Source organism: Ostreococcus lucimarinus, chromosome 14 (assembly GCF_000092065.1).
Source record: "Ostreococcus lucimarinus CCE9901 chromosome 14, complete sequence".
Taxonomy (NCBI): Eukaryota; Viridiplantae; Chlorophyta; class Mamiellophyceae; order Mamiellales; family Bathycoccaceae; genus Ostreococcus; species Ostreococcus sp. 'lucimarinus'.
In genome coordinates this window covers 372935-395946 of record NC_009368.1, presented here as the reverse complement: position 1 = coordinate 395946, position 23012 = coordinate 372935, and the positions used below count along the sequence as shown (strand labels likewise).

The following is a 23012-nucleotide window of genomic DNA, read 5'->3' as shown; positions in this document are numbered from 1 at the left end:
AGAAGTTTTCTTCCCACCTACTTTTCCTCCACGACCCAACTCCTCAACGCCTCGAGCGTCTCCAACTCGTCGTCTTCGAGCAAATCAAACTCCGCCGCCTCTTCAAGCTTCGCCACCGCCTGCGCGCGCAGCTTGTCCCCTAAATCGATCGCACCGCTTCTCGGCGCACCGATGCGACACGCGACTTCGCATATCTCCGCCACCGCGCGCGGTGCCGACGCTTTCATCACCGCGGGCAGCATGTACGTCACGGATTTCGCGTTCGCGCCGTCGCGCGCGTCCAAATCCTCCCCGTAGTACCAATTAAACGCCTCCAGCGTCTTAAACTCCCCCCCCGTCACCTCACCCCAAATCGTCAGCGCGCGTTCGAGCTTCGTCTCCACCCATCGCGCGCGTTTCGCGTCGTACTCCGCGAAGAGCGCCGTCACGTTTGGAAACTTTTTATACCCTCGGTTCGGGTCCCACGCCTCGCTCGCCCTCGCCTCCTCCTTCGCCCGTCGCAGCGCCTCTCCGCTCGCGCGCGCGTCATCGCGCGCCTCCTCGACGCGCGCCGTCGCCTCTCGCTCGCTCGTCGCCGCCGGCGCCGGCGCGGGCGGTCGAAACGCCTCGGCGCGCGCTCGAGCCTCGAGCCTTCGCGCGCGCTCGAGCTCGACCTCGCGCGCGTCCCGGCGCTTCTCCAGCTTGCGCCGCTGCGCGGACGCCGCGCCGCGCTTGCACGTGCACGGCACCGCGCGCATGCGTCGCGTCGCGTCGCGTCGCGTCGCGTCGCGTCGCGTCGCGTCGCGTCGCGTCGCGCGCGCGTGTGACGACGACTAGGACGCTACGAATGAATTACAAACCGCGCGCGCGCGAACGCGCGCGCGCGCGCGATCGATCGACGCGCGCGCGCGATCACTTGACGCTCGCGCGCTCGACGTAGGGCGCGAACGCGCTGACGCCGTGCGCGCTGGCGGGGACGACGTACTCGGGACGCTTCCACGGGACGACCTTGAACCGGCCGGTGCGCGTGCGGACGCCGGGAGAGACGGCGCCCTTGCCCTTGTAGAAACCCTTCTTGGCGAGCTTCGTCGTGAGGGCGTTGAAACCGACGCGACGGGCGCGACGGGCGAGGGCGGCGGCGGTGGCGAAGACCATGACGCGCGCCGCGGAGTGGGGAGGGTCGGGCGCGCGGCGCGCGGCGAGGTCGAGCGGCGGCGCGACGTTCGCTAAGTGGCTCTCGTGAGACTACAATCGATGGACGCGAGCTGAGTGGTTATCGTTGTGGTTTGGTGATATATCGCGTCGAGTCCGCGGACTCGATGGTGCTCACTCGCTCTTCGTACTCGCGCTCCGCCGTCGCCGCGTCTTGCACGACTTCGTCGGACGGAGTTTTCGGCACAAAGCACAAGTCTCTGAATCGTCGAGCCATATTCACTTGCTGCTCGCGCGTGCGATCGAGGTTCGCTTGGTAGCTGAGCTGCGGCAACACGTACATTTGATGATGCACGTTGCGTAAAGCTTCCATGTCGATCGTGCTCCCCGCGCCGACGGTTTTTCTGATGGCGCGCGACTGCGACATGCGAATCATGTAAAAGTCGCTGCTTCGCATGTCACATCCATTCTCGCGCACGATGCACGCGTTTTTCGCCGTCGTTTCGTGGCACTTACACGCCAGCGGGCAGGCGTAATGCGGTGTCGAACCGACTGGGACGTTTGCAGACTGTTGCTCGAAAAAGAATGGTCTGTAACCCACGCGAACGGTGTTCCAACTCGAGTCATTCTTGATCGCGTGCTCTAAGCCGTCGATGTCGAACCCCGCGTTGGCGTCCACGCGATCGGGTGAAACCGTTATCGCATCTTCTTCGACGATGGTCACCGTCTTGTACTGGTACTTGACGGCGTCGAGGAGCGCGTGCACGTGCGACATCGACGCCTTGTGCCAGTGATCCGCGGCCGCGCGCCCGTAGCACGGATCGATGTCGGCGCCGTGCACCGTCGTCACCTTCCCCGCCCACTGCAATGGGAGCACTATTTTATCGCACTTCATGCAGATGACGTACACGTGATCGCTCAACGCCGCCAGTCGCGCGCCGGCGTCTGAAATCTTCGTGCACCCCTCCTCGCCTAGCTTTGAGTGACACCCCGGCGTCCACGGCGACCCCATCCTCGCGGCGTAAGCAGCCTCTCTCAAAGCTTTATTCCGTTTCGCGCACGTATACTCCGGCGCTTCATTAAACACCACTAGACCGCTCTCGGCTTCGCTCTGCCCGACGGCGGCCGCGGCGGCCGCGGCGCGTCTCGGCGCGGCGCGTCTCGGCGCGCCGCGCCGCCGCGTCCCGCCCGAACGCGCCTCCCCACCGAGCGCCGCCGCGCGCACCCCACGCTCGCGCCCGCTCATCTCCGCACCGTGCGCGCGCGCGCACGCCCCCAAGCCCACCAGCGCCGCGACGCACGCCGCCGCCGCGAGCGCGCGTCGTCCTCGCGCGCTCGCCCTCGCGCCGCCGTCGTCGCCCCCCCCCCGCGCCCCATCCGCGCCGCCGTCGCCCCCCGAGCTCGCCGCGATCAACGCCGCGCGTTCGCGCGCGTCTTCCTCGTCCCCCGCGCGCCACGCGCGAAGCGCCTCGCTCGAAAACGACGCCATCGCCGTCGTCAACATCCACCGTCAACACCCAACTCGAACTCACGCCTCTCGTCGACCGCGCGTCGCGTCGCTCGCGTCCGCGCGCCGCGCGCGCGTCGACGCGCCTTCGTCCGGGCTTCGCCGCGACCGTCCGCGCCGTCGCCGTCGCCGTCGCGACCCGCCGCGCTCTGCCGCGCGCGCCCCCCGCGTCGTCGACGCGCGCGCATCCATCGCCCGCGCGCGCGAAAAGTGCGCCTCCGACGCGCGTTCGAGGACGTTTTAAACCTATCATCTCCACGCGCGCGTCCCGAAATAAATCCATGTCGGGCGTCGCGAAATGGCGATTACGGGCGCGATCGTCGGCCGCGAACGCGCGGCTTCCCTAGCGCGCGTCCGATCGCGTCGCGACGCGCGTCACACGCCCGCGCGCGCCGCGTCCGGGACGCGCGCGTCGAACGATGCGCGCGCACGCGATCGCGCCCTCGCCGCGCGCGCTCGCGGGCGCGCCGCGCGCGCGCGGACGCGCGACGACGGCGACGCGCATCGTTGTCGCGCGCGCGGCGACGGCGACGGGGGCGGCGACGGGGACGCGCGCGCGAGACAGATGCGACCGGACGCGCGCGAGCGCGCGGATGGACGCGTCGAGCGCGCGCGCGGCGTCGAATCGCGAGCGCGCGCGCGTCGTGGGGGCGCGGGGGGGGAGGTTCGCGAGGGTGGACGCGGGACGCGGGACGCGGACGCGCGGGGAAGGCGGTCGACGCGGTTTCGAGCGCGCGCGGGCGCACGGTGGGGAATTTCACTCGTGTTGTGGGCACTCGTGCGGTAAGGCGCGGGGCGCGCGGGCGATGGACGGCGCGATGAGCGCGGACGAGGACGAGTTCGTGTCGCAGGCGGGGATGATGGCGGCGACGAGCTCCGGGGAGTTTGCACCGCGCGGACGCACGGAGAGGGCGCTGGATGCGATGTTTAACGCCACTGGTTTGCACGCGGTGGCGGATTTCCTGCGCGGGAACGCGGCGGTGGCGGTGGTGTCGTGGGCGCTGTTTCTCGTCGCGGGGGCGGCGCACGTGGCGACGCACGTCGGCGGCGGCGGATTGGTGGAGACGACGATGGCGGCGAACGTCAGTCGGGTGTGCACGATTCTGGTTTACGTGTTGGCGGGGACGCCCGAGTTTGTGGACGTGACGTACGAGCTCGCGGTGGGGAACGTGAACATTCACGTGCTCACGACGTTGGCCGTGTTCGGCACCGTGCTCTTGGGGTGCGCGATGGAGGGCGCGCTGCTCTTGGTGCTCTTCGCCCTGGCGCACTTCGTGGAGGATCGATTGACGCTGCACGCTCGGGGGGATTTGAAGGCGTTGTGGGGCACGGTGCCCACGACGGCGGACGTCGTGCAGTTGCTCGCCGATGGGACGCCGGATTTGACGACGCTCCGAGAGATGCCCGCGGCGGACGTCGACGTTGGGACGATGATTTTCGTCAAGGCTGGACAGCAAGTGCCGTTGGATGGTATGGTTGTCCACGGCAGCGCGTTAGTGAGCATTCAACACATCACCGGTGAGGCTTTGCCGGTGATGAAGAGATACGGCGATGAGATTCCCGCCGGCGCGATGAACACCGACGGCGTGCTCGTGGTGAAGAGCTTGAGATCGAGCGAGGAGAGCACACCGGCGCGAATCGCGCGACTCACCGAGGCTGCGCAGCGGCGTCGTCCGAAAGTCTCACGATTGATCGATAGCATAGGAGACCGCTACAGTAAGGCGATATTGGCCATCACCTTTATTACCATGGCCGCGGCGCCGATGGTGCTCGGGATTCCATTTTTGGGTCGCGGCGGTGCCATGTATCGCAGCTTTGCGTTTTTATCCTCCGCAGCGCCGTGTGCATTGTTGATGTCGCCGCTCGTGTACGTGGCGGCCATCGGGGCCATGGCTCGGCGAGGTGTGCTCATTCGAGGCGGCTTGACTCTCGACGCTTTGGCCGAAGTCGGCGCGGTGGCGCTCGATAAGACGGGAACCATCACGACGGGGCAAATGAGCTGCACGAATATCACACAATTTGAAGACGGTGCGCAACACGACACTGCTCCGAGCGCGTCAGTCAAGGCTCTGGCGTACGCGCTGAGCCTCGAACGCGGTTCGTCCCACCCGATTGCCGCCGCGGTGACGCAAGCGGCGCGGGGGATCATTTTGCCAGACGTCGGTCCCGTGACGGATTACAAAGTCATCGCGGGGAGTGGTGTGGAAGGCACGATCGACGGCAAGCGTGCGCGATTCGGTAGCTCCGAGTTTGCGCTCGAGCTGTGTAACACTGGCGCTGCGGAATGCTCCGCCGAGGTCATCGCGCAAGAGGGCGAAGTGCTCTCTGTGCTCGCGATTGAGGGCGAAAGCCCGGCGCTGTTTAGGTTTAGTGATACGCTTAATTTGCAGGCGCCCGATGCCATCGAGTCCCTGCGTACTGGCAAGTGCCGACGGAGATGGTGGGAGGTGGCGAGCGACTCGACGGGTATGGAGTTGGCCATGCTCACGGGCGACAACAAGACGAGCGCCATAGCCATGGCTGAGGAGATCAAGTTGAAACCGGAAGACGTACACGCCGGATTGACTCCGTCTCAAAAGCTTGCACTGGTTGAATCAATGCGAGAGCGCGTGAAATCCAAGCAATATCCTCGCGTGGCCATGGTTGGCGATGGTATCAACGATGCCCCAGCGCTCGCCGCCGCGGATGTCGGCGTCGCCATCGCGTCGACGCCGAGCGATGCCGCCGCGAGTGCGGCGGATGTACTGTTGCTCACTAAAGACGAAGGAGGCATCTCTCAATTACCAGAGCTGTTTTCCATCGCCGAGCGCACGCGACGCACTTTACGACAAAACATCGCACTCGCCGTGGTATCAATCTTGGGGTCAGCTATTCCCGCTCTCTTCGGCGCGTTTCCGCTATGGTTGGCGGTATTGCTGCACGAAGGCGCGACCCTCATGGTGGCGATGAACTCAGTGCGTTTGCTTGTCACGTTCGGGCGACAGCCGTTGTCCAAGAGTACTACCGTGGCCCTCACGACGTTCACCGTGTTTTGTTGCTTGGGCGCAGCGTACTCGGTGTGCAGCGAAGCGATTGCCATTTGGGTCAAACATTTGCACGTCGCACACTGGATGAGCGTAATCACGGCGTTTAAGTCTGCATGGGCTGGTCTATTAGCCGGTTGCTTGCACACGCTCACGGGGCCAGACCACTTAGCGGCACTCACGCCACTGACAGTGGGACCGAGCAGAGCGCAAAACGCGTTGATGGGCGCGCTTTGGGGGCTCGGGCATAACACGGGTCAAATTTTATTTGGATGTATTTTCATCGCTTTGAGGGATAAATTACCGCTCAACTTGGAAGTTATCGGTCAGTTTGGACAAGGAATCGTCGGTTTGACGCTCATTATTATTGGCGCTATTGGCTTTTGGGAAAGCATGGGCGGTCACTCGCACTCACATTCACACTCACACTCACACTCGCATTCGCACTCGCATGGGAGCGATGTGCCCGCGAAGCGCGATAGCAGCTTCATCTCATGGACGTATATTACTGGCACCATCCATGGATTACAACCGGATTCATTGTTTCTGCTTTTACCTGCCCTGGCGCTCCCTCGCGTCGAGGCGATTTCTTTTTTGGCGACGTTCTTCATCGGAACCATTATCGCCATGGGGACGTACACGTACTGCATTGGTGCGGGTACGGCAGCGTTGGAGAAGAATAATCCCAAGTTTGTGAGCTATATCGCTCGTGGATCGAGCGCCGTCGCGCTCGCCTTCGGTGTATTATTTGTCATCAGCGCCGTATTTGGTCTTGATTTGATTTTTTAGCAATTTGCAATACGTTAGGCAATCAAATATAAGCGCACGCACGAAGGAACGTTCGGTGATTCAGGTGACTAGTTCTTATAACATTATCAAGCGTCGTTTACGAGCGTTTAGGCTTGTACGGAGCGAACAGGACCGCCGAGTTATGCCCGCCAAAGCCAAAAGAATTGGACAAAGCAACCTTCACGTCGAGCTTTTCTCTCGTTGTGCCAACCAACATCGAGGTGTCAACGCCTTCATCTGGGGTTTCGAGGTTCTTGTTGGGGTGAACTTCGCCGCTAGTGATGGCTTTGATGCATACGACGGCTTCGACGGCGGAAGCTGCGCCGAGCAAGTGCCCGATCAAGCTCTTGGTGCTATTAATCTTCGCCCCCGACGCCTTGAACTTCTTTTGCAACACACGGAGTTCCGCCATATCGCCGGCCGGCGTGGACGTGGCGTGAGCGTTGATGTAGTTGACATCTTCCGCCTTCACGCCAGTCATCTCGAGCGCCTTGTCGATGGCAAAGTTGACGCCCACGCCATCCGGTCGAGGCTCAGTCATGTGGTGAGCGTCACACGTCGCAAACCCGGCCAAAACTTCAGCTACGATGGGCGCACCGCGCGCCAATGCGCTTTCCAAAGATTCGAGTACGAGAACGCCCGCACCTTCACCCATAACGAATCCGTCTCGGTTCGCGTCCCACGGTCTCGAAGCCGCCGCGGGGTCATCGTTGCGCGTGCTCAACGCCTTCGCCGCGGAGAAACCCGCCATACCGATGGGAATGACAGCCGCGTCGCTCGCCCCGGCGAGCATCAAGTTCGCCTCTCCGTTTTGAATGTGCATGATGCTATTCAAGATGCAAAAGTTGCCCGTCGCACACGCGGACGCGATCGAATAATTCGGCCCCATGAATCCAATATCCATCGCCGTCAGCGCGCTTCCCATATTCGTAATCGCAAACGGAATGCAAAACGGGTTCATCTTTCTGTGTCCCTGCGTCACGAGATTCTCCGTGGCCGTCGCGAATGTTTGCATCCCCCCCATCGCACTACCAATCAGACATCCACTCAACGCTTTATCGACGTAATGTTCCCCCGACTCGTCGTTCCAGTTCACCTTTGCCGACTCCAGCGCTCGCTTCGCCGCGACGATCATGTACGCAATGTACGGATCCACCCTGCGCGCCATCTTTTTATTCATATAATCCCCACAATCGAACGCTTTTATCTCCCCCGCGAACTTCGTTCCGATCTCTCCGGTGTCCCATTTATCGATCGTCGCGATCGCGCTCTCCCCTCGGCACAGCTTTTCGTACATCTCATCCACGTCGTCCCCGTGCGCCGTCACCGCCCCCATCCCCGTGATCACCACGCGCTTCTTTCCCAGGTGATTCAGCAGGTCGACGTCGCCCTGCGCGCGCGTCGCGACGCCGTCGCCGCGCTTCGCGCTTCGCGCGACGCGTCCGAGCGCGCGTCGTCCCGTCCCGTCGCATCGGCCTCGGCGCGCGCTTTCGAGCGTCGACGCGCGCGAGCTCGCGCGCGGGCGCGGCGCGCGCGCGCGCATCGCGTGCGAGTGCATCGTCGTCGTGTGCGCGCCGACGGGCGGCGTCGCGCGACGCGGTGTGCGGCGCGCGCGCGTCGTTGTTCGCTTTTCTTATCCAGAACAGGGTTTTGGCGCGGCCTGCGCGGCGCGTTCAAACGCGACGGGAGACGCGAACGCGATTACAAGGCTAAGACGCGTCGTCGTCGGAATCGACGTCGCCGTACTCCCACTGACCGACCCTCGCGCGACGCGCGGACTCCTGGGCGTCGACCATGGCGTCGAAGACGTCGCGATCGAGACGACGGGCGGCGGCGCGGCGGTGGACGCGCGCAAAGCCGGCGCGAAGGAGGTCGAGGGCGACGGATTCAGCGGCGCGAGCGTTGGCGTCGGGGAATAATGTGAGCGAGAACGCGGGCTGTGCGTCGATTTCCCATGGTTTTGTGGTGGGGAAACGATCGCGGGCGTCGATTCGGGCGTGGAAAGCCTGGCCAGAGATGAGTTTGCCGACGTGCGAAGCGGCGGCGTAGCCGTAATCGGAATCGATGCGAGGAATCTTGAGGAAGGAAAGCGCGCAGAAGTTGGCCATGGGTGGGATAGCAACTGTGGTGACCGTTGGATCCTTCAAAGGTCGAAGACGATTGAAACCGATGTCCTCGACGTTGCCAAAGTCGCAGTAGAAGACGCTGACGGGCTTATCACCGACGCGCTTCGCGGTGACGATGGCTCTCGCCCACTTGTCATCTCCGGTGAACTTGGCGGCGACGGCATCGCCAGGCTTTGGTTCGAACACGCCATCGTGCGGCTTGCTCGTGTCCACGCCGTCGTAAAGCTCGGCGAGTTTGTCCGTGACCTCTTGAATCTTACTCCCATCTAACTTCTGCACGAAGAATCGGCCCCCGGCGACGCACTCGGTGACGCCGACTCGCACGAGTTCGCCGGTCGAACTATCCTCAGGCCCGTCTACTTCGACGATCGGAGGGGTCCAGTCTTTCCATAAACCAGCCTTGACTTCCCGTGCCGCGGCTTCAATGTCCGCGAGCGCGCGACCGTAGTGAACGCGATCCACCGGGAACGCCGGGTGCAAGCTTCCTAATCCGGCTCGAAGGAGTTCTTCACCGAGATTTAATCGCCCGTTGTCCGCAAATAAGGTGCCAAGGAAAATTCCAGTTCTATCCACGGAGTCTACCACGATTTCCACCTCTCGCTGAAGAATTCGAGAACGCGTGTACGCCAACGCCTCGGCGGCGTACGGCTCGTCGCGCTGGGGACAGCGAACGCCCGCCAAGCAAAAGGCGATCACCGCGCCTTCTTTGGGAATTGAAACTCGAATTTTGTGTCCAGCGGCGACGTAGTCTACCATAGCGACGCACTTACCCGCGCGTTGCAAAAACGGCAAAAACGTCTTCGCCTTATGCGCGTTGATGCTAAAATCATTCGTCCTGTGTACAGGCGCCTCGCGATTCTTGTTGTGCATTCCCTTTTTGCTCTCCACGCCCTTCTTTTCCGCCGCGATGAGCTCATCGTAGTCTGCCGCACGTTCTTCCTCAGAACGGTGACGAATGCACGACGCGAAACCGCGCATGAGAAGCATCTCTGAAACGTTGAGCGGGTCACCGCCCGTCTTGTTGTTTGGCAGCTTCACCGTGGCGAAGTGCAACGTTCGTTCGTTCGCACCTTCTCCAATCTTGCGTGCGTAATCCATATTAATCGATACGGTGCGCCCGATCAGACGCGAGATCAAAAACTCTTTTGCCTCTATCGCCCAAGGTTCGTGATTGGACTTGTCATCTCGTGAGTTGGAAATTCTAGGCGCCCGAATCGACGACAGATTGATTCGTCTCTCAGACGTATCCGGCCCTGACGTCGGCACCACGGAAATGCAATCACCGCTGATGACTTCTACTACTCTGGCATCGAAGACTTTCGTCGTCATCGCGTTCAAGGAAGATATTGGCGGGACGTATCCATGCCAAAGTCGCAACTGCTGATCCTTGGCCATCTTCTCCGCCGCGCGAAGCGTCGCCGCGCCACCGATCAACGCCGCCGCACTCGCCTCGTGCACTTGCGCGAGACCTAGCCGACACAACTCTTCGCCGACGTTCACGAACGACGTATCGTTCACGTCCGCGGGCAAGATTGAACCGATGAAATTATTACGACGATCGAGACCTTCCAAAATCACCCGCACGTCTCGATGCAGGAGCGCCATCTCCGTGAAATGCTTCGCCGCGAGCGCGAACGGCTCTGGACCTTGATCTGTCCCATCTTCGTTCTTCGCCCCCTTGCGCCCGACGGACGGCACTGAAATCCCACCGATAGACAACGTGATATTCTGATCGCGCGTCGCGCCGTCCCCCGTCAGCACAAGCTTCACCGTCCCACCGTTCAGCACGTAATCCACCACCGCGGGCGTCGGTTTCATCCGCAACGCACCCAGCACGTCCTCCGCTTTCATCGCCTGCACGACCGTTCGCTGACTCGCCGCCGCGAGCACCGCGGGATCCTTACTCCACATCCCCGCCTCGGCTTCTCGCGCCTCGAGTTCGCGTCGTTCCAACTCCTCCGCGTTCGCCACCGCTCGATCGTTCCCCCCGGGCGCCTTCACCTTGGCCAGCCCCTTAGACACTTGCATCACGCTCACGTTTTCCCCGCTCTCCGTGAACACGACGCCGAACTCGCGATTTATCGACTCCACCGCGTACTCGACGCGAAACGACACGCGTCGTCCCGCGAGCGCGCGCCGCAGCGACGCCCTCGACTCGCGCGCGAACGCCTCGTCCGCGCTCGACCCGTCGCGGCGACCGAGACGCGGCGCGACGATACCGGCGAGCGTGAGCGTTTTTTCGACGCCGGGCGGGGCCTGCGAGCGCGAGAATCGTCGCGAGAGTGGTCAGTTTCGCGCGATCGGGCAACCGTCGCGTCGACATCGCGCGACGAAATCGGTCGGTACGGCGCGCGAACGCACCCCTGGCGCGCACGGTGCGGCGATGATGACTTGATCACCGCTGGGGACGGCTTTGACGACGCCTCGGAGCCATCCGGTGGACATGGTGACGCGATCTCGCGATGGATGTCGCGTCGCGGTGTGCGGCGCCGCGCGACGAGACGCGGATGGACTTCGTCGCGAACGCGTGGAAAGTTTTTATGAAACGCTAAAAAGTGCTATGCAAATTGCGATGAAAAGTCATGTGCCGTTCAAGCGGTACTTTTCGTTGCGCTTGCGACGGCGATCGAGCGCTCTGAACATTTGCGCGCGCGCCGGCGCGTCGACTTGAATGTTTTCCAAATCTGTCATCGAGAGGTAGTTCAGGGTCCGGCGGGAGACGCCGTAGACGGCGAACGAACCGGCGTAATGACCCCAGCCGTGGGTGTCGAGCCAGCGAAGGACGGTCTTGTCGCCGCCGTATTCGACATTGACGACTTTATTAAGGGCGATGCGGCGTTGGTCGCCGAGCGGCGTGGCGCTCGCGGCGGCGTCTTCGGGCGCAGGGCGTTTCGCGTCGGGTTCTTCATCTTCTCCGCCGGTGGGATCAGTACCAGTCGTCATCTCCACCGCTGGTTTCGTTCCTTCCGTTTGCTTGTCAGCATTGTCCATCGCGACGTCTTTGCCATCCGCCGAAGCGACTAAATCGTCCGTCGACTCGCGCGATCGCTTCACCTTGAAGACCAATTTTGGGTTCCCATCCGCGTCGAGCGGTTGCTGCATTTGCGCTTGCCGTTCTTTTGCAGCGGCGCGCATGGCTTCTAATTCGTCCGACACTTCCTGTTCCGTGGGGATATTAGTTTCTTTCGGCCAAGGGCGATCGTACGTCTTCGTCTCAATGGGATCGTTCGCTTCATCCTCCGGCGGTTCCTCCTCGAGCTCGCTCTCCGCATCAGCCTCGTACGTGCCATCCACCACCGCCTTGTGCAAATCTTCTTTCGTCACCAAATCCCGCATCGGATCACCCTCGGGAAACGCCCTCGCCAGCATGGTTTGCATGACATCCACCGCCTTGAACGCGGCGCGACGAACGCCCATCATGTACCCGAGCCGAAACGTTTCCTGCGCCTCGTGCGGTTCCGCCGATAGCTCAAACAAACCTCGCGCTGCTTCCCGACGATTCATCGCCTCGAGGACTTCTTCCATAGATATCGGCTGCCGCATCGTCTCGTGCTCGTGTCCACCTTGGTACTCCAACGCCAATTGCCCAGGAGTGCCCGTGTTCGCGCCTCGCCTCGAGCTCGGTCTCGGGCGATACACTAATCCATCTTCGTCGTCGTCCAAACACTCACAAATCTCGTTTGAAAGATTCAAAACTTCTTCATCACCATCGTCGTAATCAATTTTACTGTAAACCACCCCCTCCGGCGTCGTCTCCTGCATCACGACCATCCCCGAGTACCAATCGTTATCGCTCGGCCAGTACACGCGCACGCGATTGCCGATGGAAAAGTTGAAATTGTTCCCGCCTCGCGAGGGCAATCCCGGCGGTCGCCCGCGCCCGCGCCCGCGCCCGCGCCCGCGCCCGCGTCCACCGCCGCCGTCGGGATTGCGCGGCCGTCCGCGCCCGCGTCCACTCCCTCCCGCGCCGCCTTCGCCCGCGCGTCGTCGTTGCGGCGCGCCAGTCGCCACGCGCGTTCGAATCGTCTGCTCGCCGCGCGGCACCGCGTTCGCGTCCACGGGCGCGCCGCTCGTGTCGACGTCCTCCGGGTGCGCCTGCTCGTACGCGAGCAAGTACTTGCGATAGCTGCAGATTAAATCGTGCCCCACCGACGTGCACCGATGGTTGTCCGTCCAGTTCGCCATGCCCTTGAAAATTTCCTTGCTCCACGACCACGGCACCTTGCTCGCCGACCCATTCGTCTCCACGGGAAAACCTCCCCGCGCGCACACGTTGTGATACAACCCAAACAAATCCAGTTTAAAACCATTCACCGTGCGCTGCGGGAACTGCGAGTAGTCTGCGATTCGCGATCGAGCGTCGTCGTCCTCGTCGTCAGTCTCTCGATCGCTCGTCCGCGCCGCGCCGAATCAAACGCGCCGCGCGCGCCTCCGAAATCGCGACGATTCGCCGCTCCGACGAGATTCGCGCCGCGCGTCGTCACCCACCCACGCCCTCGGGAACCTCTCGCGCGAGCGCCGGATCCTTCCTCAGCGTCAATATCTATCGCGAAAACCAATCACCGTCGATCGCGTCGTCGTCAGTCGCCGCGCCCGCGTCCTCGTCGCGCGCTTCGCGCGTCCGCCCCTCGCGCCGCGCGCCAATCGCCCTCGCGCGTCCGCATTCTTAATATCCCCTATTCCGTCCCCGTTCGCGCGTTCGAGCGTCGCCGCGCACCAAATCATCCAGAAACTCGCGTTCACCGAGCGCTTCGAGCGATCGCCGCGCTTCGTCGCGCTCTCCCGCGCCCGTCGTCGTCGTCGTCGTCGTCGCCTCCATGATCGCCCGCGCCGTCGCCCCGTCGTCCGCGCGTGTTAATACCGTCGCTCCGCGCGTCCGTCGCGTTCGAGCGCCGATTTCGCGCGTCGCGCGCGTCGATGTAAACGCGTCGCCGTCGATGCGTCGCGTCGGACGTCGCGCGCGCGCGCGATCCCGCGCGCGCGTTCGTCGTGTGACCGCGCGCGCGCGCGATCCCGCGGCGACGCGTTCAAATGCGAGACCGTAACACACACACGGAACGGACACACGCGCGCACGTGTAGGGTTTACCCGCGTCGCATATATGCGCACATCGCGTTCGCGCGGTGTAAAACGCGCGAATCGACGCACGTGCGCCGACCAATCGAAACGCGCGATGCACGCCGCCGACCAATCGAAACGCGCGACCACGCGTCCGACGCCGCGGGTGCCGACCGCGTCGACGCACACGCCGACGCGCGCGCGATGGCGACGCGCGACGCGGACGACGCGACGCGACGCGCGCGTCGACTCGAGGCGAATCGCGCGGCGAGCGCGGCGTCGCGGGCGCGGAAGCGGGCGCTCGAGCGGGACGCGCGGCGACGCGTGGACGCGCTCGAGCGGTTGACGCGCGCGCTCGCGACGGAGAACGCGGTGCTGAAGGACGCGCTGTCGGAGCTGACGCGCGAGCGGCGCGCGGGATGGGACGGAAGGGTGGCGTCGTCGCGCGCGAGCGATGGGGAGCGGACGCCGGCGCGGACGCCGTCGTCGTCGGGGGCGGATTATACGCGGTCGCGAAGCCGGACTACGCGCTCGGAACTCGCGCGCGTCGCGAGGGCTATCGAAGACGCGAAGAGGAGACGAAGGGATTCGTCTCGTCGACGCGTCGGAGAGGGCCCGTTTGGAGCGACGCGCGGGGACGAGCCACGCGCCGGCGAGAAAAGCGCGATGAATATGCCAACCGCAAACGACGACGACGGGCGAACTCGCCGAGCGCGAACTCGGACGACGTCGAGGGCGCGCTCGGGAGCCTGGACGGCGACCTCGCCCGCGGCGCGGAATCAGAATCGGGGATTCATTCAGAAAGTCAAGATGACCTCGATGGGATTGACATCGACGATTTCGCGTGGCTCGACGACGCGCGCTTTGACGCCCTCCCCGACGCGAACGAGGAGGCGGACTTTCAAGCGCTCCTCGAGTGCGTCGCGGCGTAGCTATCGACTCCCGAATCCAGCGCTCATAAAAACGTTTTTCTCTTCGTAGTTTGTCGTTACAACACGAGCAGCAAACCAACATTATTTTTCCCTAGCCGATTCAACGCGGCGCCGCGCCGTCGCTTCGACCGAGCGCGACGCCGAGCAAAACGGAGAGTTTATCCTCTTCTGTCGATCGACCAATCACTGACGAATGAGGCGTAGATTTGGATGATGCAGATGCCGTCGACGCTCGCGCGCGCGTTCGCGGTGCATACACCGATGATGCGCGAGGAGATTGTACCGAAAGCCTCGCCATCGGCGACCGCGGCGCGTCCACCGTCTTCGACGGGCGTCCGCGTTTGCGCTTACCATCTTCCACGAGTGTCGGCGCCAAGCTACCGACGGCTTTCGTACCGCCGACGTCGCGCCAAAGCGACATCGGATCCAGCGCTGTCGATACTTGTTTGCGCTTTGAGAGAGTCGCCGGCGAAGCGCGCCCGAGCGCAGTCGCTATGGAGGCGGATTCTATTAACGATCCAGTCTTTTGCGTCGTGCGCGCGCTGACTTCGGCCAGAATGTGACTGAATGGTCGTTTTTCAGCGACTGGTGTTGGCGACAGACTCGCCATGGGCATCGAATCGATCGAAGTACGCGTCACCAACCCTTCATGATCGGAAAATCGCCGCGCTGGATGATCCTCCGCGGGTCCATGAGATGAAGTCTCGACGGGCGATTGCCGCCTGGACGGGCGATGATCGCGCTCTTCCCTGGGCTTACCGTCGACTTGAAACCATCGCGCGCGACATTGTTGCGCGGTGCGACCCGGAACGCTCTGACAGATGAATGACCATCGCGGACCGTACTCGTCGTACAACCCGCACAAGAGCTCGTCTTCGTCCCGAGCCCACGCGCCGCGAGTCACTGTCGGATCGAGATGTCGTCTCCACCGTCCCATACATTGCTGATCCGTGCGACCACCCATTTCACGCGCGATCGTTGCCCATCTCGACCCGTAGCGCTCTTTCAGTGTCTTCAACTGTCACGTCAAATCAAATCGCTCTCTTCGTCCAGTCAAATCGTTTGAGACGACGCGGGACCGCGCGGGACCACTCGACGATATCTCTCCCGCCACGCGACCAAAATTGTGTTCTGCGCACACAACGCATGTAACCAATATCATTTGCTCACGTTATCGAACCGCATTCGCACCTTTTCATCCTCCTCCTCGCTCCACCGCTCCCGTCGGATCCCTGGGTTGACCTTGTGTCGCCACCGCTGTGCGCACTGTTGTCCACTCCGAGTGCCCATCGCGCGCGCGATCTCGCTCCATCTGTTCCCATGCGCGCCTTGTAGCGTCAACAACGCTGCATCTTCCTCCGCGGTCCACGGCTTGGCGTCGCGGGTGTGATCTCGAGGCATGATGACGCGAAGGCGCGCGACGGTTGAAAAAACGCTTCGTGTCCCGGTCGACGTTGCGACAACGCGCGCGTCGGTTGTCTATCGCGAGCGTTCGCGCGCGGCGGAAGGTGACGTTCCGTGCGGTTCCGTTACGGCTCCCTGTGTCGCTCGACGTCGTGCGGCGACGCGCGCGTGGTGTGCGGTCGATTGTTGACCGAATGAGCATCTGTGTGTGAGTTGACAGCGTGCTGTTGACTCGCGTGCGAGTTCTGTGTTACAATTAATGCGCGTTGAAGGTGTCGAGGGAATGAGTGATATCGCGCGCGAGCGCACCGTCGGGTATGGTCGCTGCAAGCCGACGAAGCGTCGGCGCGACCTCGAGGAGAGGGGTGATTTCGGATGGGACGGCGTCTCCGGCGGCGCGAGGCGCGTCGGCGGCGGCGCGGCGAAGGAGGGTGGCGGCGATGCCGAGCGCGGGCTCGACAAACTGCGTGACGTTTCGCTCGTAGCTATACGCACATACTTGCGCGACTTTCGCAGGGGCGTCGAAGTCCCACAATGATTGCGTGCTGAGCGCTTTGCATCGAGCGAGGGCGAGACACAGATGTATGTTGTGCTCGTTGTTGTTCGTGTGCTCGAGCGAGAGAAACTCAAAGAATCTTGGCGCCAAACCCAAGGCGATGATTTCGCGACAAAGCGCGGGCTCAATCTCCAGCGTGCCGCTGAGAAGTTTCAAAGCGTACAATGGGATTGGGTCTTCACTATCGATCAACGCAGGGCACATCGGGAACAAGTCTTGCATCAAGAGCTGGTCCAAGTGGTGCGCAACGACTTTTCGATCGAGACCGCTTTGCGTGGCGATATCCAAATCCAAACGCAATGGCAGCAAGAGTTCGTAGATGAGCTTCAGCGCCAAGAAACGAGTTTCAACGTGCGCACTTCCTTCGAGTAAGTCGCACAGCGCCGGTAATAAGTGACGCGTCAACGCATCAACCTTATGAATCAACTCATTCGTACACTGTGCGCACGTCTCGAGCAACGCCATAACTCCCACGCGAAGCTCGTCGCGACCAGGGTAATGCTCTTCAGCCTCAGCGGCGCGAATGTACTTCGCAATGTCGATCACAAACGCACTGGTCAATACTTTTGGTCGCATGACAGTCGATTGCAGCAAATGAATGAGCACAGGAAATAACTCAAACGCTTGCGGTCGCATGGCGTTTTCCGATGACAATCCCGTGGAGAGCGATCGCTCGACGTACTGCAAGATACCAGTGTTCACGACCGGCACGAGGGCCACAACGGTGGTGACGAACGTATCGAAACATTCTTGTAAATAAGGGTCCATTTGCGTCGGTTGACGATCCAACATCGGCAAAACGCGCGCCTTGCAAAGCGATTGCAACCATTTTGGATGCGCGCGAATCAAAAGCGCCATCGCGAGCAACGACTTGGCTTTGATGATGGGCGTTTGACTTCGCTCGTACAATCCAGCAAGAATGGGCAAAAGCGTTTGAACTTCCATGATAGTGGCAATCAAGCGCGACTTTTCATCCACCAGCGCTCTACACAACACGTTGAGTGCCGCCTGTTGTACTTTTCTCTCACGATCTCTAAGCATTTTCACCAGGCCATCGCGTGCATTTGAACCATCGCAATCCTCTTCGCCGACCAGTGGGTGAAGCGTTTCCGACTTGAGCCGAACGATTCTTGCGAGCGCACTTGCCGAAGTACCACGAAGCTGGTCGTCTACGGCGTCATTCGTCGCGATTGAAAACAAAACACTTACGACGCGACACTCCGCGAATGCGTCTTGTATCCACGTTGAGCCCTCGTGAGAGACTATGTTCTCGATGCTCTTGCACGCGTAGTGCTTAGTAATTTCATCTTCTTCCTCTTCTAACGTCTTGATGAAGACCTCAATCACACTGTCGGTGATACCCCATACTTGTGATGCGTCTGGCCTCTGCTGCGTCGCGACGTAAAACGACAGTTCCCCGAGCGCCGCCATAGCTCGGCGTCTCACGCGAGAGTTTTCGTCGCTCATAGTGCCCGCCAGTACTTTTGCAGCCTCACTCTTCGCGAACTCATCGCTAATATGCGTCGCATGTCGCATCAACAAGCCCATGATGCTGCAAAGCTTGATCTTCAACGGTGGAGATTTGCTGCTACCGAGCACTCGGACGAACATTGACATCAAGGATGAATTCGCCAAGACGTTCGCGCTCGACGCCTCGGTGCACAACGTCTCGAAATAAGCCAAAGTGTTAACTTTTTCTTGAACGTTTGAAGGGTGCGCCACGGAGCGGTAAATACGAGTCAGAAACGCTTCGAGCTCGCTCTGAGAAGTCGCCAACATTTTGTCCACGCTCAATTCTTTGAAGGGCAACTTTTCTGGATCGTGAGGCGCGTCTTTCACCACTTCAATTCTGTGATTGGACACGATGGGTCGCACGGTCAAATCGGTCGAATGCGTGCACAGCTTCTTGAACTTGTCGTAATCGACACTTTTTGCCAGCACATCATTCCTTGCCGCCAGCGAAGGCATCCTACTTTCTGTCCTCCCGATCACCGCCGGCGTCTCCGCCGGAAGCGGCGCCAAGCGACGCATCGAAGACGACGTTTCTTCGAACTCATCATCTGCCGTCTGTAACGAGCGACTCGTCGAAGCCCGGCGAACGCGTGTCTACTAACATAGCGTCCGCGGTCGGAAGGTGTGAGCACGATGCGAGTTGCGTCATCGCTGTCCGACTGCATCTCGTCACCAAACGACTCAGCGGGATCGGCAAAGTTCTCTGCTCTGTTTTCATCTGCGTAATCATCGTCACCACGACGACCTCCCCTAGGAGGCGTTTTGGGAGCTGAAGGTATGATAACGTCTTCGGTTTCCATGTCCACGTCCAAATCGTCGTTCCCGCTCGGAGCGGTGAAGTTGAGCTCAGCGTCTGGATTCTCCAACTCCACGTCTTCGTGAATGGCAGCGACTTGCAAGGGGTCGCCTTCGATAGCTGCAGCACCGCTAGGCGCGTACGAACCGACTTCTTCTCGCTCCAAATTTGAACGCGCAATCCTCGACAGTCGCGAGACGTTTACGCTATCTCGTAAACTTTGCGTCAAGACGGGCATGAAAGAATCGCGCACGTCCACCGCCCCCGACGCTCTTGCGTTTCCAAGCATTCGCAGTCTCGCCGCCAAATCCTCGCTCTTCAGTTTAGCCGCGAGCGCGTCGAATGAAGGCTGCGGTGGGAGTCTAAGCGTCACTAAGTCACCAAGATCGTCCAAGTATTGCCCTCCGCGCTCGGTCCAAAATTCATGGTTAATGACTTGGTCCCACGTCAAACGAGCGTGCGGGCGCTTGATGAGCAACCCAGAGACCAAATTCTTAAACGTCGTACCATACGCCGCGGGCAACGGTGCGGGCTCGTGCTCTAAAATCTGTTCGATCAATGATGTCAACGACGTACTCGTGAACGGGGGTCGTCCGGTGGCGCACTCATACAGCACGCACCCCAACGCCCACAAGTCCGTCGCGTACGAGTGCACGCCCTCTTGTGTAAACATCTCCGGAGCCATATAACACGGTGTCCCTCGACGCGACAGCTGCGTGGGCGTACCCGAAGACGCCACGACAGTGGAAACCTTGCGACTGAGTCCGAATCCGCAAATCTTAATCCGCCCTTCTTCGTCGAGCAACATGTTACTTGGCTTTAAATCGCAGTGCACCAGTCCTTTACTGTGCAACTCTCGCGCGGCGACGAACATATCGCGCGCGAACGTCATGATGGAAGGTTCGGGAAGCTTGAGATCTTGCGACAGCAGCGTCAACAAATCACCTCCGACGCAGTATTCCAGAATCAACCACAGATGATTTTGCGTCTCGTAACACGCGATGAATTTCAACACGTTTTCGTGGGAAAACGCCTTCATCACTTGCACCTCGTGCATCACTCGATTTCTCTGTCCTTTCTCCACGCTCTTCATCGCAAAGTACTGAATCGACTTCTTCCGTCGCCCCTTATACACCGTACTGTGCTTCCCTTTCCCGATCGCCTCGTACGTGTGATAATCGCTCATCTGATACTCGCGCGTCGGCATCTCGCCCGTTCTCGCCCGTACCGCCGATTCAAATCTCCTCCTCGAACGCCTCCACCGTCCGCACGCTCACCGTCAACAAATCGTAATACCCACTCACCGCACTCCTCAGCGCCTTCAACTCGCTCGCCTCGAACGTCGCGACGACCTCCCAACCGTCCCCGTTCTCCCTCTCGCGCGTCGTCACCGTCTTTCGCACCACCCTCGGTTGCAACTCCTTATCCACCCCGAGCGCCCCTCCCACGGCCCTCGCGCGTCTCTCGTCCTCGAGCGGCACGACCACCGTCCTGTTCGCCTCGCCCTCGCCCTCGTCAGTCGCGCGTCCGCGTCTTCGCGTCGTCGTTTTATTTTTAATCACTCGACAGCTCGCGAAATCTCAAATCGATCGTCATCCATCGCGCCGCCGCGTCGCGCGCCCGCGCCGCCGCGTCGCGCGCGACGTCGCATCGCGCGCGTCGCGCGAGTTTCTCTCACGCACGTCGAAAACGGTCTCGCGGGATCCATGCACGCGCGTCGGCGCGGCGCGTAATGTCTCGCGATGCCGCGCGGTCGTCCCCCTCACACCTCGACGCGCGATGGGCGACGACGCGCGCTCGTACTGGGACGCCTTCGTCGCGTGGTTGCGCGCGCTGTTCTTCGGACGCGAGATGGAGATCGTCGTGATCGGTGCGTCGAGCGACGCCGACGACGACGCGAGGCGACGCGCGAGACGCGGCGCGCGAGACGCGGCGCGCGCGAGAGCGATTTAAGATGGCGGTTGCGTCGGACTTTGATTTGAATCGCGACGAAACGAATTCGATCGCGCGCGAGGACGGCGCGGGGACGCGCGCGCGGGGACTGACGAAGACGTTTCGCGAACGCGCGCGCGCAGGGCTGCAGAACGCCGGGAAGACGTCGTTCATCGACGCGCTGAGCGGCGGGACGTTTGAGGAGGATATGATTCCGACGGTGGGATTCAACGTGCGGAGACTGCGTAGGGATGGGGTGAGCGTGAAGACGTGGGATCTCGGTGGACAGGAACGGTTTCGGGGAACGTGGGAACGGTACTGTCGAGGCGTGGATTGCGTGGTGTACGTCGTGGATGCGGCGGCGAAGGAATTGTTTGAGACGGCGAGGAACGAGCTGCACGGGTTGCTCAAGAGGGAGACGCTGCGGGAGATTCCGTTGTTGGTGCTCGGGAATAAGAGCGATTTAGAGAGCGCGGTGCGCGTGCAGGACGTGGTGGAGGCGATGGAGCTGAAACGCGCGACCGGGAGGGAGGTGTGCTGCTACAACGTGAGTTGCAAGAATTCCACAAACATCGACGTGTGCCTGAAATGGCTCACCGCGCACGCGAAATAGCGGGTGTTTACGGATCGATAGAGAGTCGTGATGTTGTGATAATAACCTATATCGGTACTAGAATGCTATTTACGCGTGCTGCAATCGTCTCAAATATTCCACCTCGACGCGGAACAACGACCATTGAAATCGTCGCGTGATTTCAGCGGCGGTAACGAGCCAGAGCACGGCGCTATGATGTCGCAAGTGCGACGCGAGCTTGTAGGTCCAACTTATCCGCAAGAAGAAATTCAACCAAATTGCCCGATAATACACCTTGGGTGCGCCGTAAATGCGACGCTCGCGCAATCCAAACGGAAATTTCTCGCCGGGTCGCCGAGGCGCGCCGCCGCCGAGCAACGACAGCCCCCAGTCGTGCTTGATGTCCCAGTAAAAGCTAAAACACGTGTTGAACACGCAAAACCCGATCCAAAGCGGACGCCAAAAGAAGACCCAATCGTCGTGATCGATGAAGTGCCGGAATCCGGAGATGATGATGACCGGGAACGCGCTCGTGTACTTGAATGCGTTGTACAGACACTTTGGCTCGCGCGTGTCGGCAAACTGCCTCAGACACTGCAGCAGTCGAATCGCGGACGGTATGATGAGCACGACGGGAATCATGATACTTCTATCACCGCACTTACCCGCGGCGGTGTGTATGAGCATCACGCGGTGTCGCACGCTGCAAACAACGCGTTCTAAATCGCTCAAAGATTTCGCCAACGAACACAAGATGTCGGCGAAGAAGAAATCAGCGAACCCGACCGGCCGCACCAAGGGAGTGAAGCAGTTATAAAGCAACCGTCGCGTATACGACCGTAATTCTCCAAGCCCTTTCGTTCTATTTGGCCACATGGCGACGAGTATTGGAACGAAATACGTCGCCAACAAAATCGTCGTCGCGGCGAACGGTTCGTCCACGTCGTACGCGTATAGAAACAAAACCGCCGAGGTCAAGAGAGCTAACGCGCTCGCGTGCGCCAATCGATACACGTGCTCAAACGTCACCGACTCGTTTTGCTCAACCCCAAAACAAATCAACGGTGAAGGCGTCAATCGCAACCGGTGCCACACTCGCAAGTTGTGCGCCCACATCAAACACGCCAGCGTCGCCACCGTCGGCGCTTGATAATACACGTTCAGCATGTGCACGCGCCGTTCATCGATCCCTCGCACCAGCGCCTCGTACATCAACACGAGCACACACGTCCAACCCCACGCCGCGCTCGCGTTCCGCATCGCTTTGGCCGACTTCCCGCTCAACGCCGGCGTCTCGATCCTCGCCCCGAACGGCGAACTCATCTCGTCCTCGATCGCCCCTCCGCGCGTCGCCCTCCAACCGAACGCAGTTCGACCGCACTTCCGCCTAGCGTATCGATCGACGCAAACCTCTCCCTCGTTCGACGTCGACCTCGCCGCGTCTGCGCCAATCTCAAAAAGCCTTTCAACCTCGTCCTCAATCCTTCTTCTTCATCGCCTCGTCGCGCATCTCTTTCATCGCTTTCCCGACCGCGGTGTCCCCGAGGGTTTTTTCGCTCGTCTTCGCCGTCGCCTCGGCGCCGTCCTCGACCCAGCGTCGAATGGTTTTTAAATTCTGTCTCAACATTCGTGACGATTGTCGCACGTCCGTGCGCATCAGCGACGCGACGGC

The 23012-nt window shown here is 61.2% G+C and overlaps 10 protein-coding genes across 10 annotated transcripts; 3 read left to right on the top strand and 7 right to left on the bottom strand.

Moving 5' to 3' along the window:
• Positions 1-17: 17 nt before the first annotated feature.
• On the bottom strand, positions 18-2620 carry OSTLU_18114 (predicted protein; the record flags this gene model as incomplete). The annotated part of the gene is made up of 2 exons (XM_001421244.1): positions 18-689; positions 1310-2620. 2 exons carry the CDS (start codon positions 2618-2620, stop codon positions 18-20), a joined length of 1983 nt encoding a protein of 660 aa, XP_001421281.1.
• Positions 2621-3708: 1088 nt separating this feature from the next.
• Positions 3709-5604, top strand: OSTLU_43082 (P-ATPase family transporter: cadmium ion; the record flags this gene model as incomplete). The annotated part of the gene is made up of 1 exon (XM_001421421.1): positions 3709-5604. A coding segment is annotated over one exon (1896 nt), but the record flags the coding sequence as incomplete, so codon positions are not given.
• A 144-nt stretch (positions 5605-5748) lies between these two features.
• On the top strand, positions 5749-6450 carry NIK1 (NiCoT family transporter: nickel ion; high affinity nickel transporter-like protein; the record flags this gene model as incomplete). The annotated part of the gene is made up of 1 exon (XM_001421420.1): positions 5749-6450. The coding sequence occupies one exon, from the start codon at positions 5749-5751 to the stop codon at positions 6448-6450; it is 702 nt and encodes a 233-aa protein (XP_001421457.1).
• Positions 6451-6547: 97 nt separating this feature from the next.
• On the bottom strand, positions 6548-7786 carry OSTLU_18112 (predicted protein; the record flags this gene model as incomplete). The annotated part of the gene is made up of 1 exon (XM_001421243.1): positions 6548-7786. One exon carries the CDS (start codon positions 7784-7786, stop codon positions 6548-6550), a length of 1239 nt encoding a protein of 412 aa, XP_001421280.1.
• Positions 7787-8159: 373 nt separating this feature from the next.
• On the bottom strand, positions 8160-11021 carry OSTLU_43350 (predicted protein; the record flags this gene model as incomplete). The annotated part of the gene is made up of 2 exons (XM_001421242.1): positions 8160-10832; positions 10938-11021. The coding sequence occupies 2 exons, from the start codon at positions 11019-11021 to the stop codon at positions 8160-8162; spliced, it is 2757 nt and encodes a 918-aa protein (XP_001421279.1).
• Positions 11022-11156: 135 nt separating this feature from the next.
• OSTLU_27497 (predicted protein) lies at positions 11157-13395 on the bottom strand (the record flags this gene model as incomplete). The annotated part of the gene is made up of 3 exons (XM_001421241.1): positions 11157-12916; positions 13065-13119; positions 13294-13395. The coding sequence occupies 3 exons, from the start codon at positions 13393-13395 to the stop codon at positions 11157-11159; spliced, it is 1917 nt and encodes a 638-aa protein (XP_001421278.1).
• A 1943-nt stretch (positions 13396-15338) lies between these two features.
• On the bottom strand, positions 15339-15856 carry OSTLU_43387 (predicted protein; the record flags this gene model as incomplete). The annotated part of the gene is made up of 2 exons (XM_001421240.1): positions 15339-15584; positions 15758-15856. Coding segments are annotated over 2 exons (345 nt in total), but the record flags the coding sequence as incomplete, so codon positions are not given.
• A 370-nt stretch (positions 15857-16226) lies between these two features.
• OSTLU_27494 (predicted protein) lies at positions 16227-20041 on the bottom strand (the record flags this gene model as incomplete). Its single annotated transcript, XM_001421239.1, has 2 exons — positions 16227-18593; positions 18641-20041. The coding sequence occupies 2 exons, from the start codon at positions 20039-20041 to the stop codon at positions 16227-16229; spliced, it is 3768 nt and encodes a 1255-aa protein (XP_001421276.1).
• A 572-nt stretch (positions 20042-20613) lies between these two features.
• Positions 20614-21379, top strand: OSTLU_43397 (predicted protein; the record flags this gene model as incomplete). The annotated part of the gene is made up of 2 exons (XM_001421419.1): positions 20614-20704; positions 20910-21379. The coding sequence occupies 2 exons, from the start codon at positions 20614-20616 to the stop codon at positions 21377-21379; spliced, it is 561 nt and encodes a 186-aa protein (XP_001421456.1).
• A 93-nt stretch (positions 21380-21472) lies between these two features.
• OSTLU_6417 (predicted protein) lies at positions 21473-22060 on the bottom strand (the record flags this gene model as incomplete). Its single annotated transcript, XM_001421238.1, has 1 exon — positions 21473-22060. A coding segment is annotated over one exon (588 nt), but the record flags the coding sequence as incomplete, so codon positions are not given.
• Between the last annotated feature and the right edge of the window lie 952 nt (positions 22061-23012).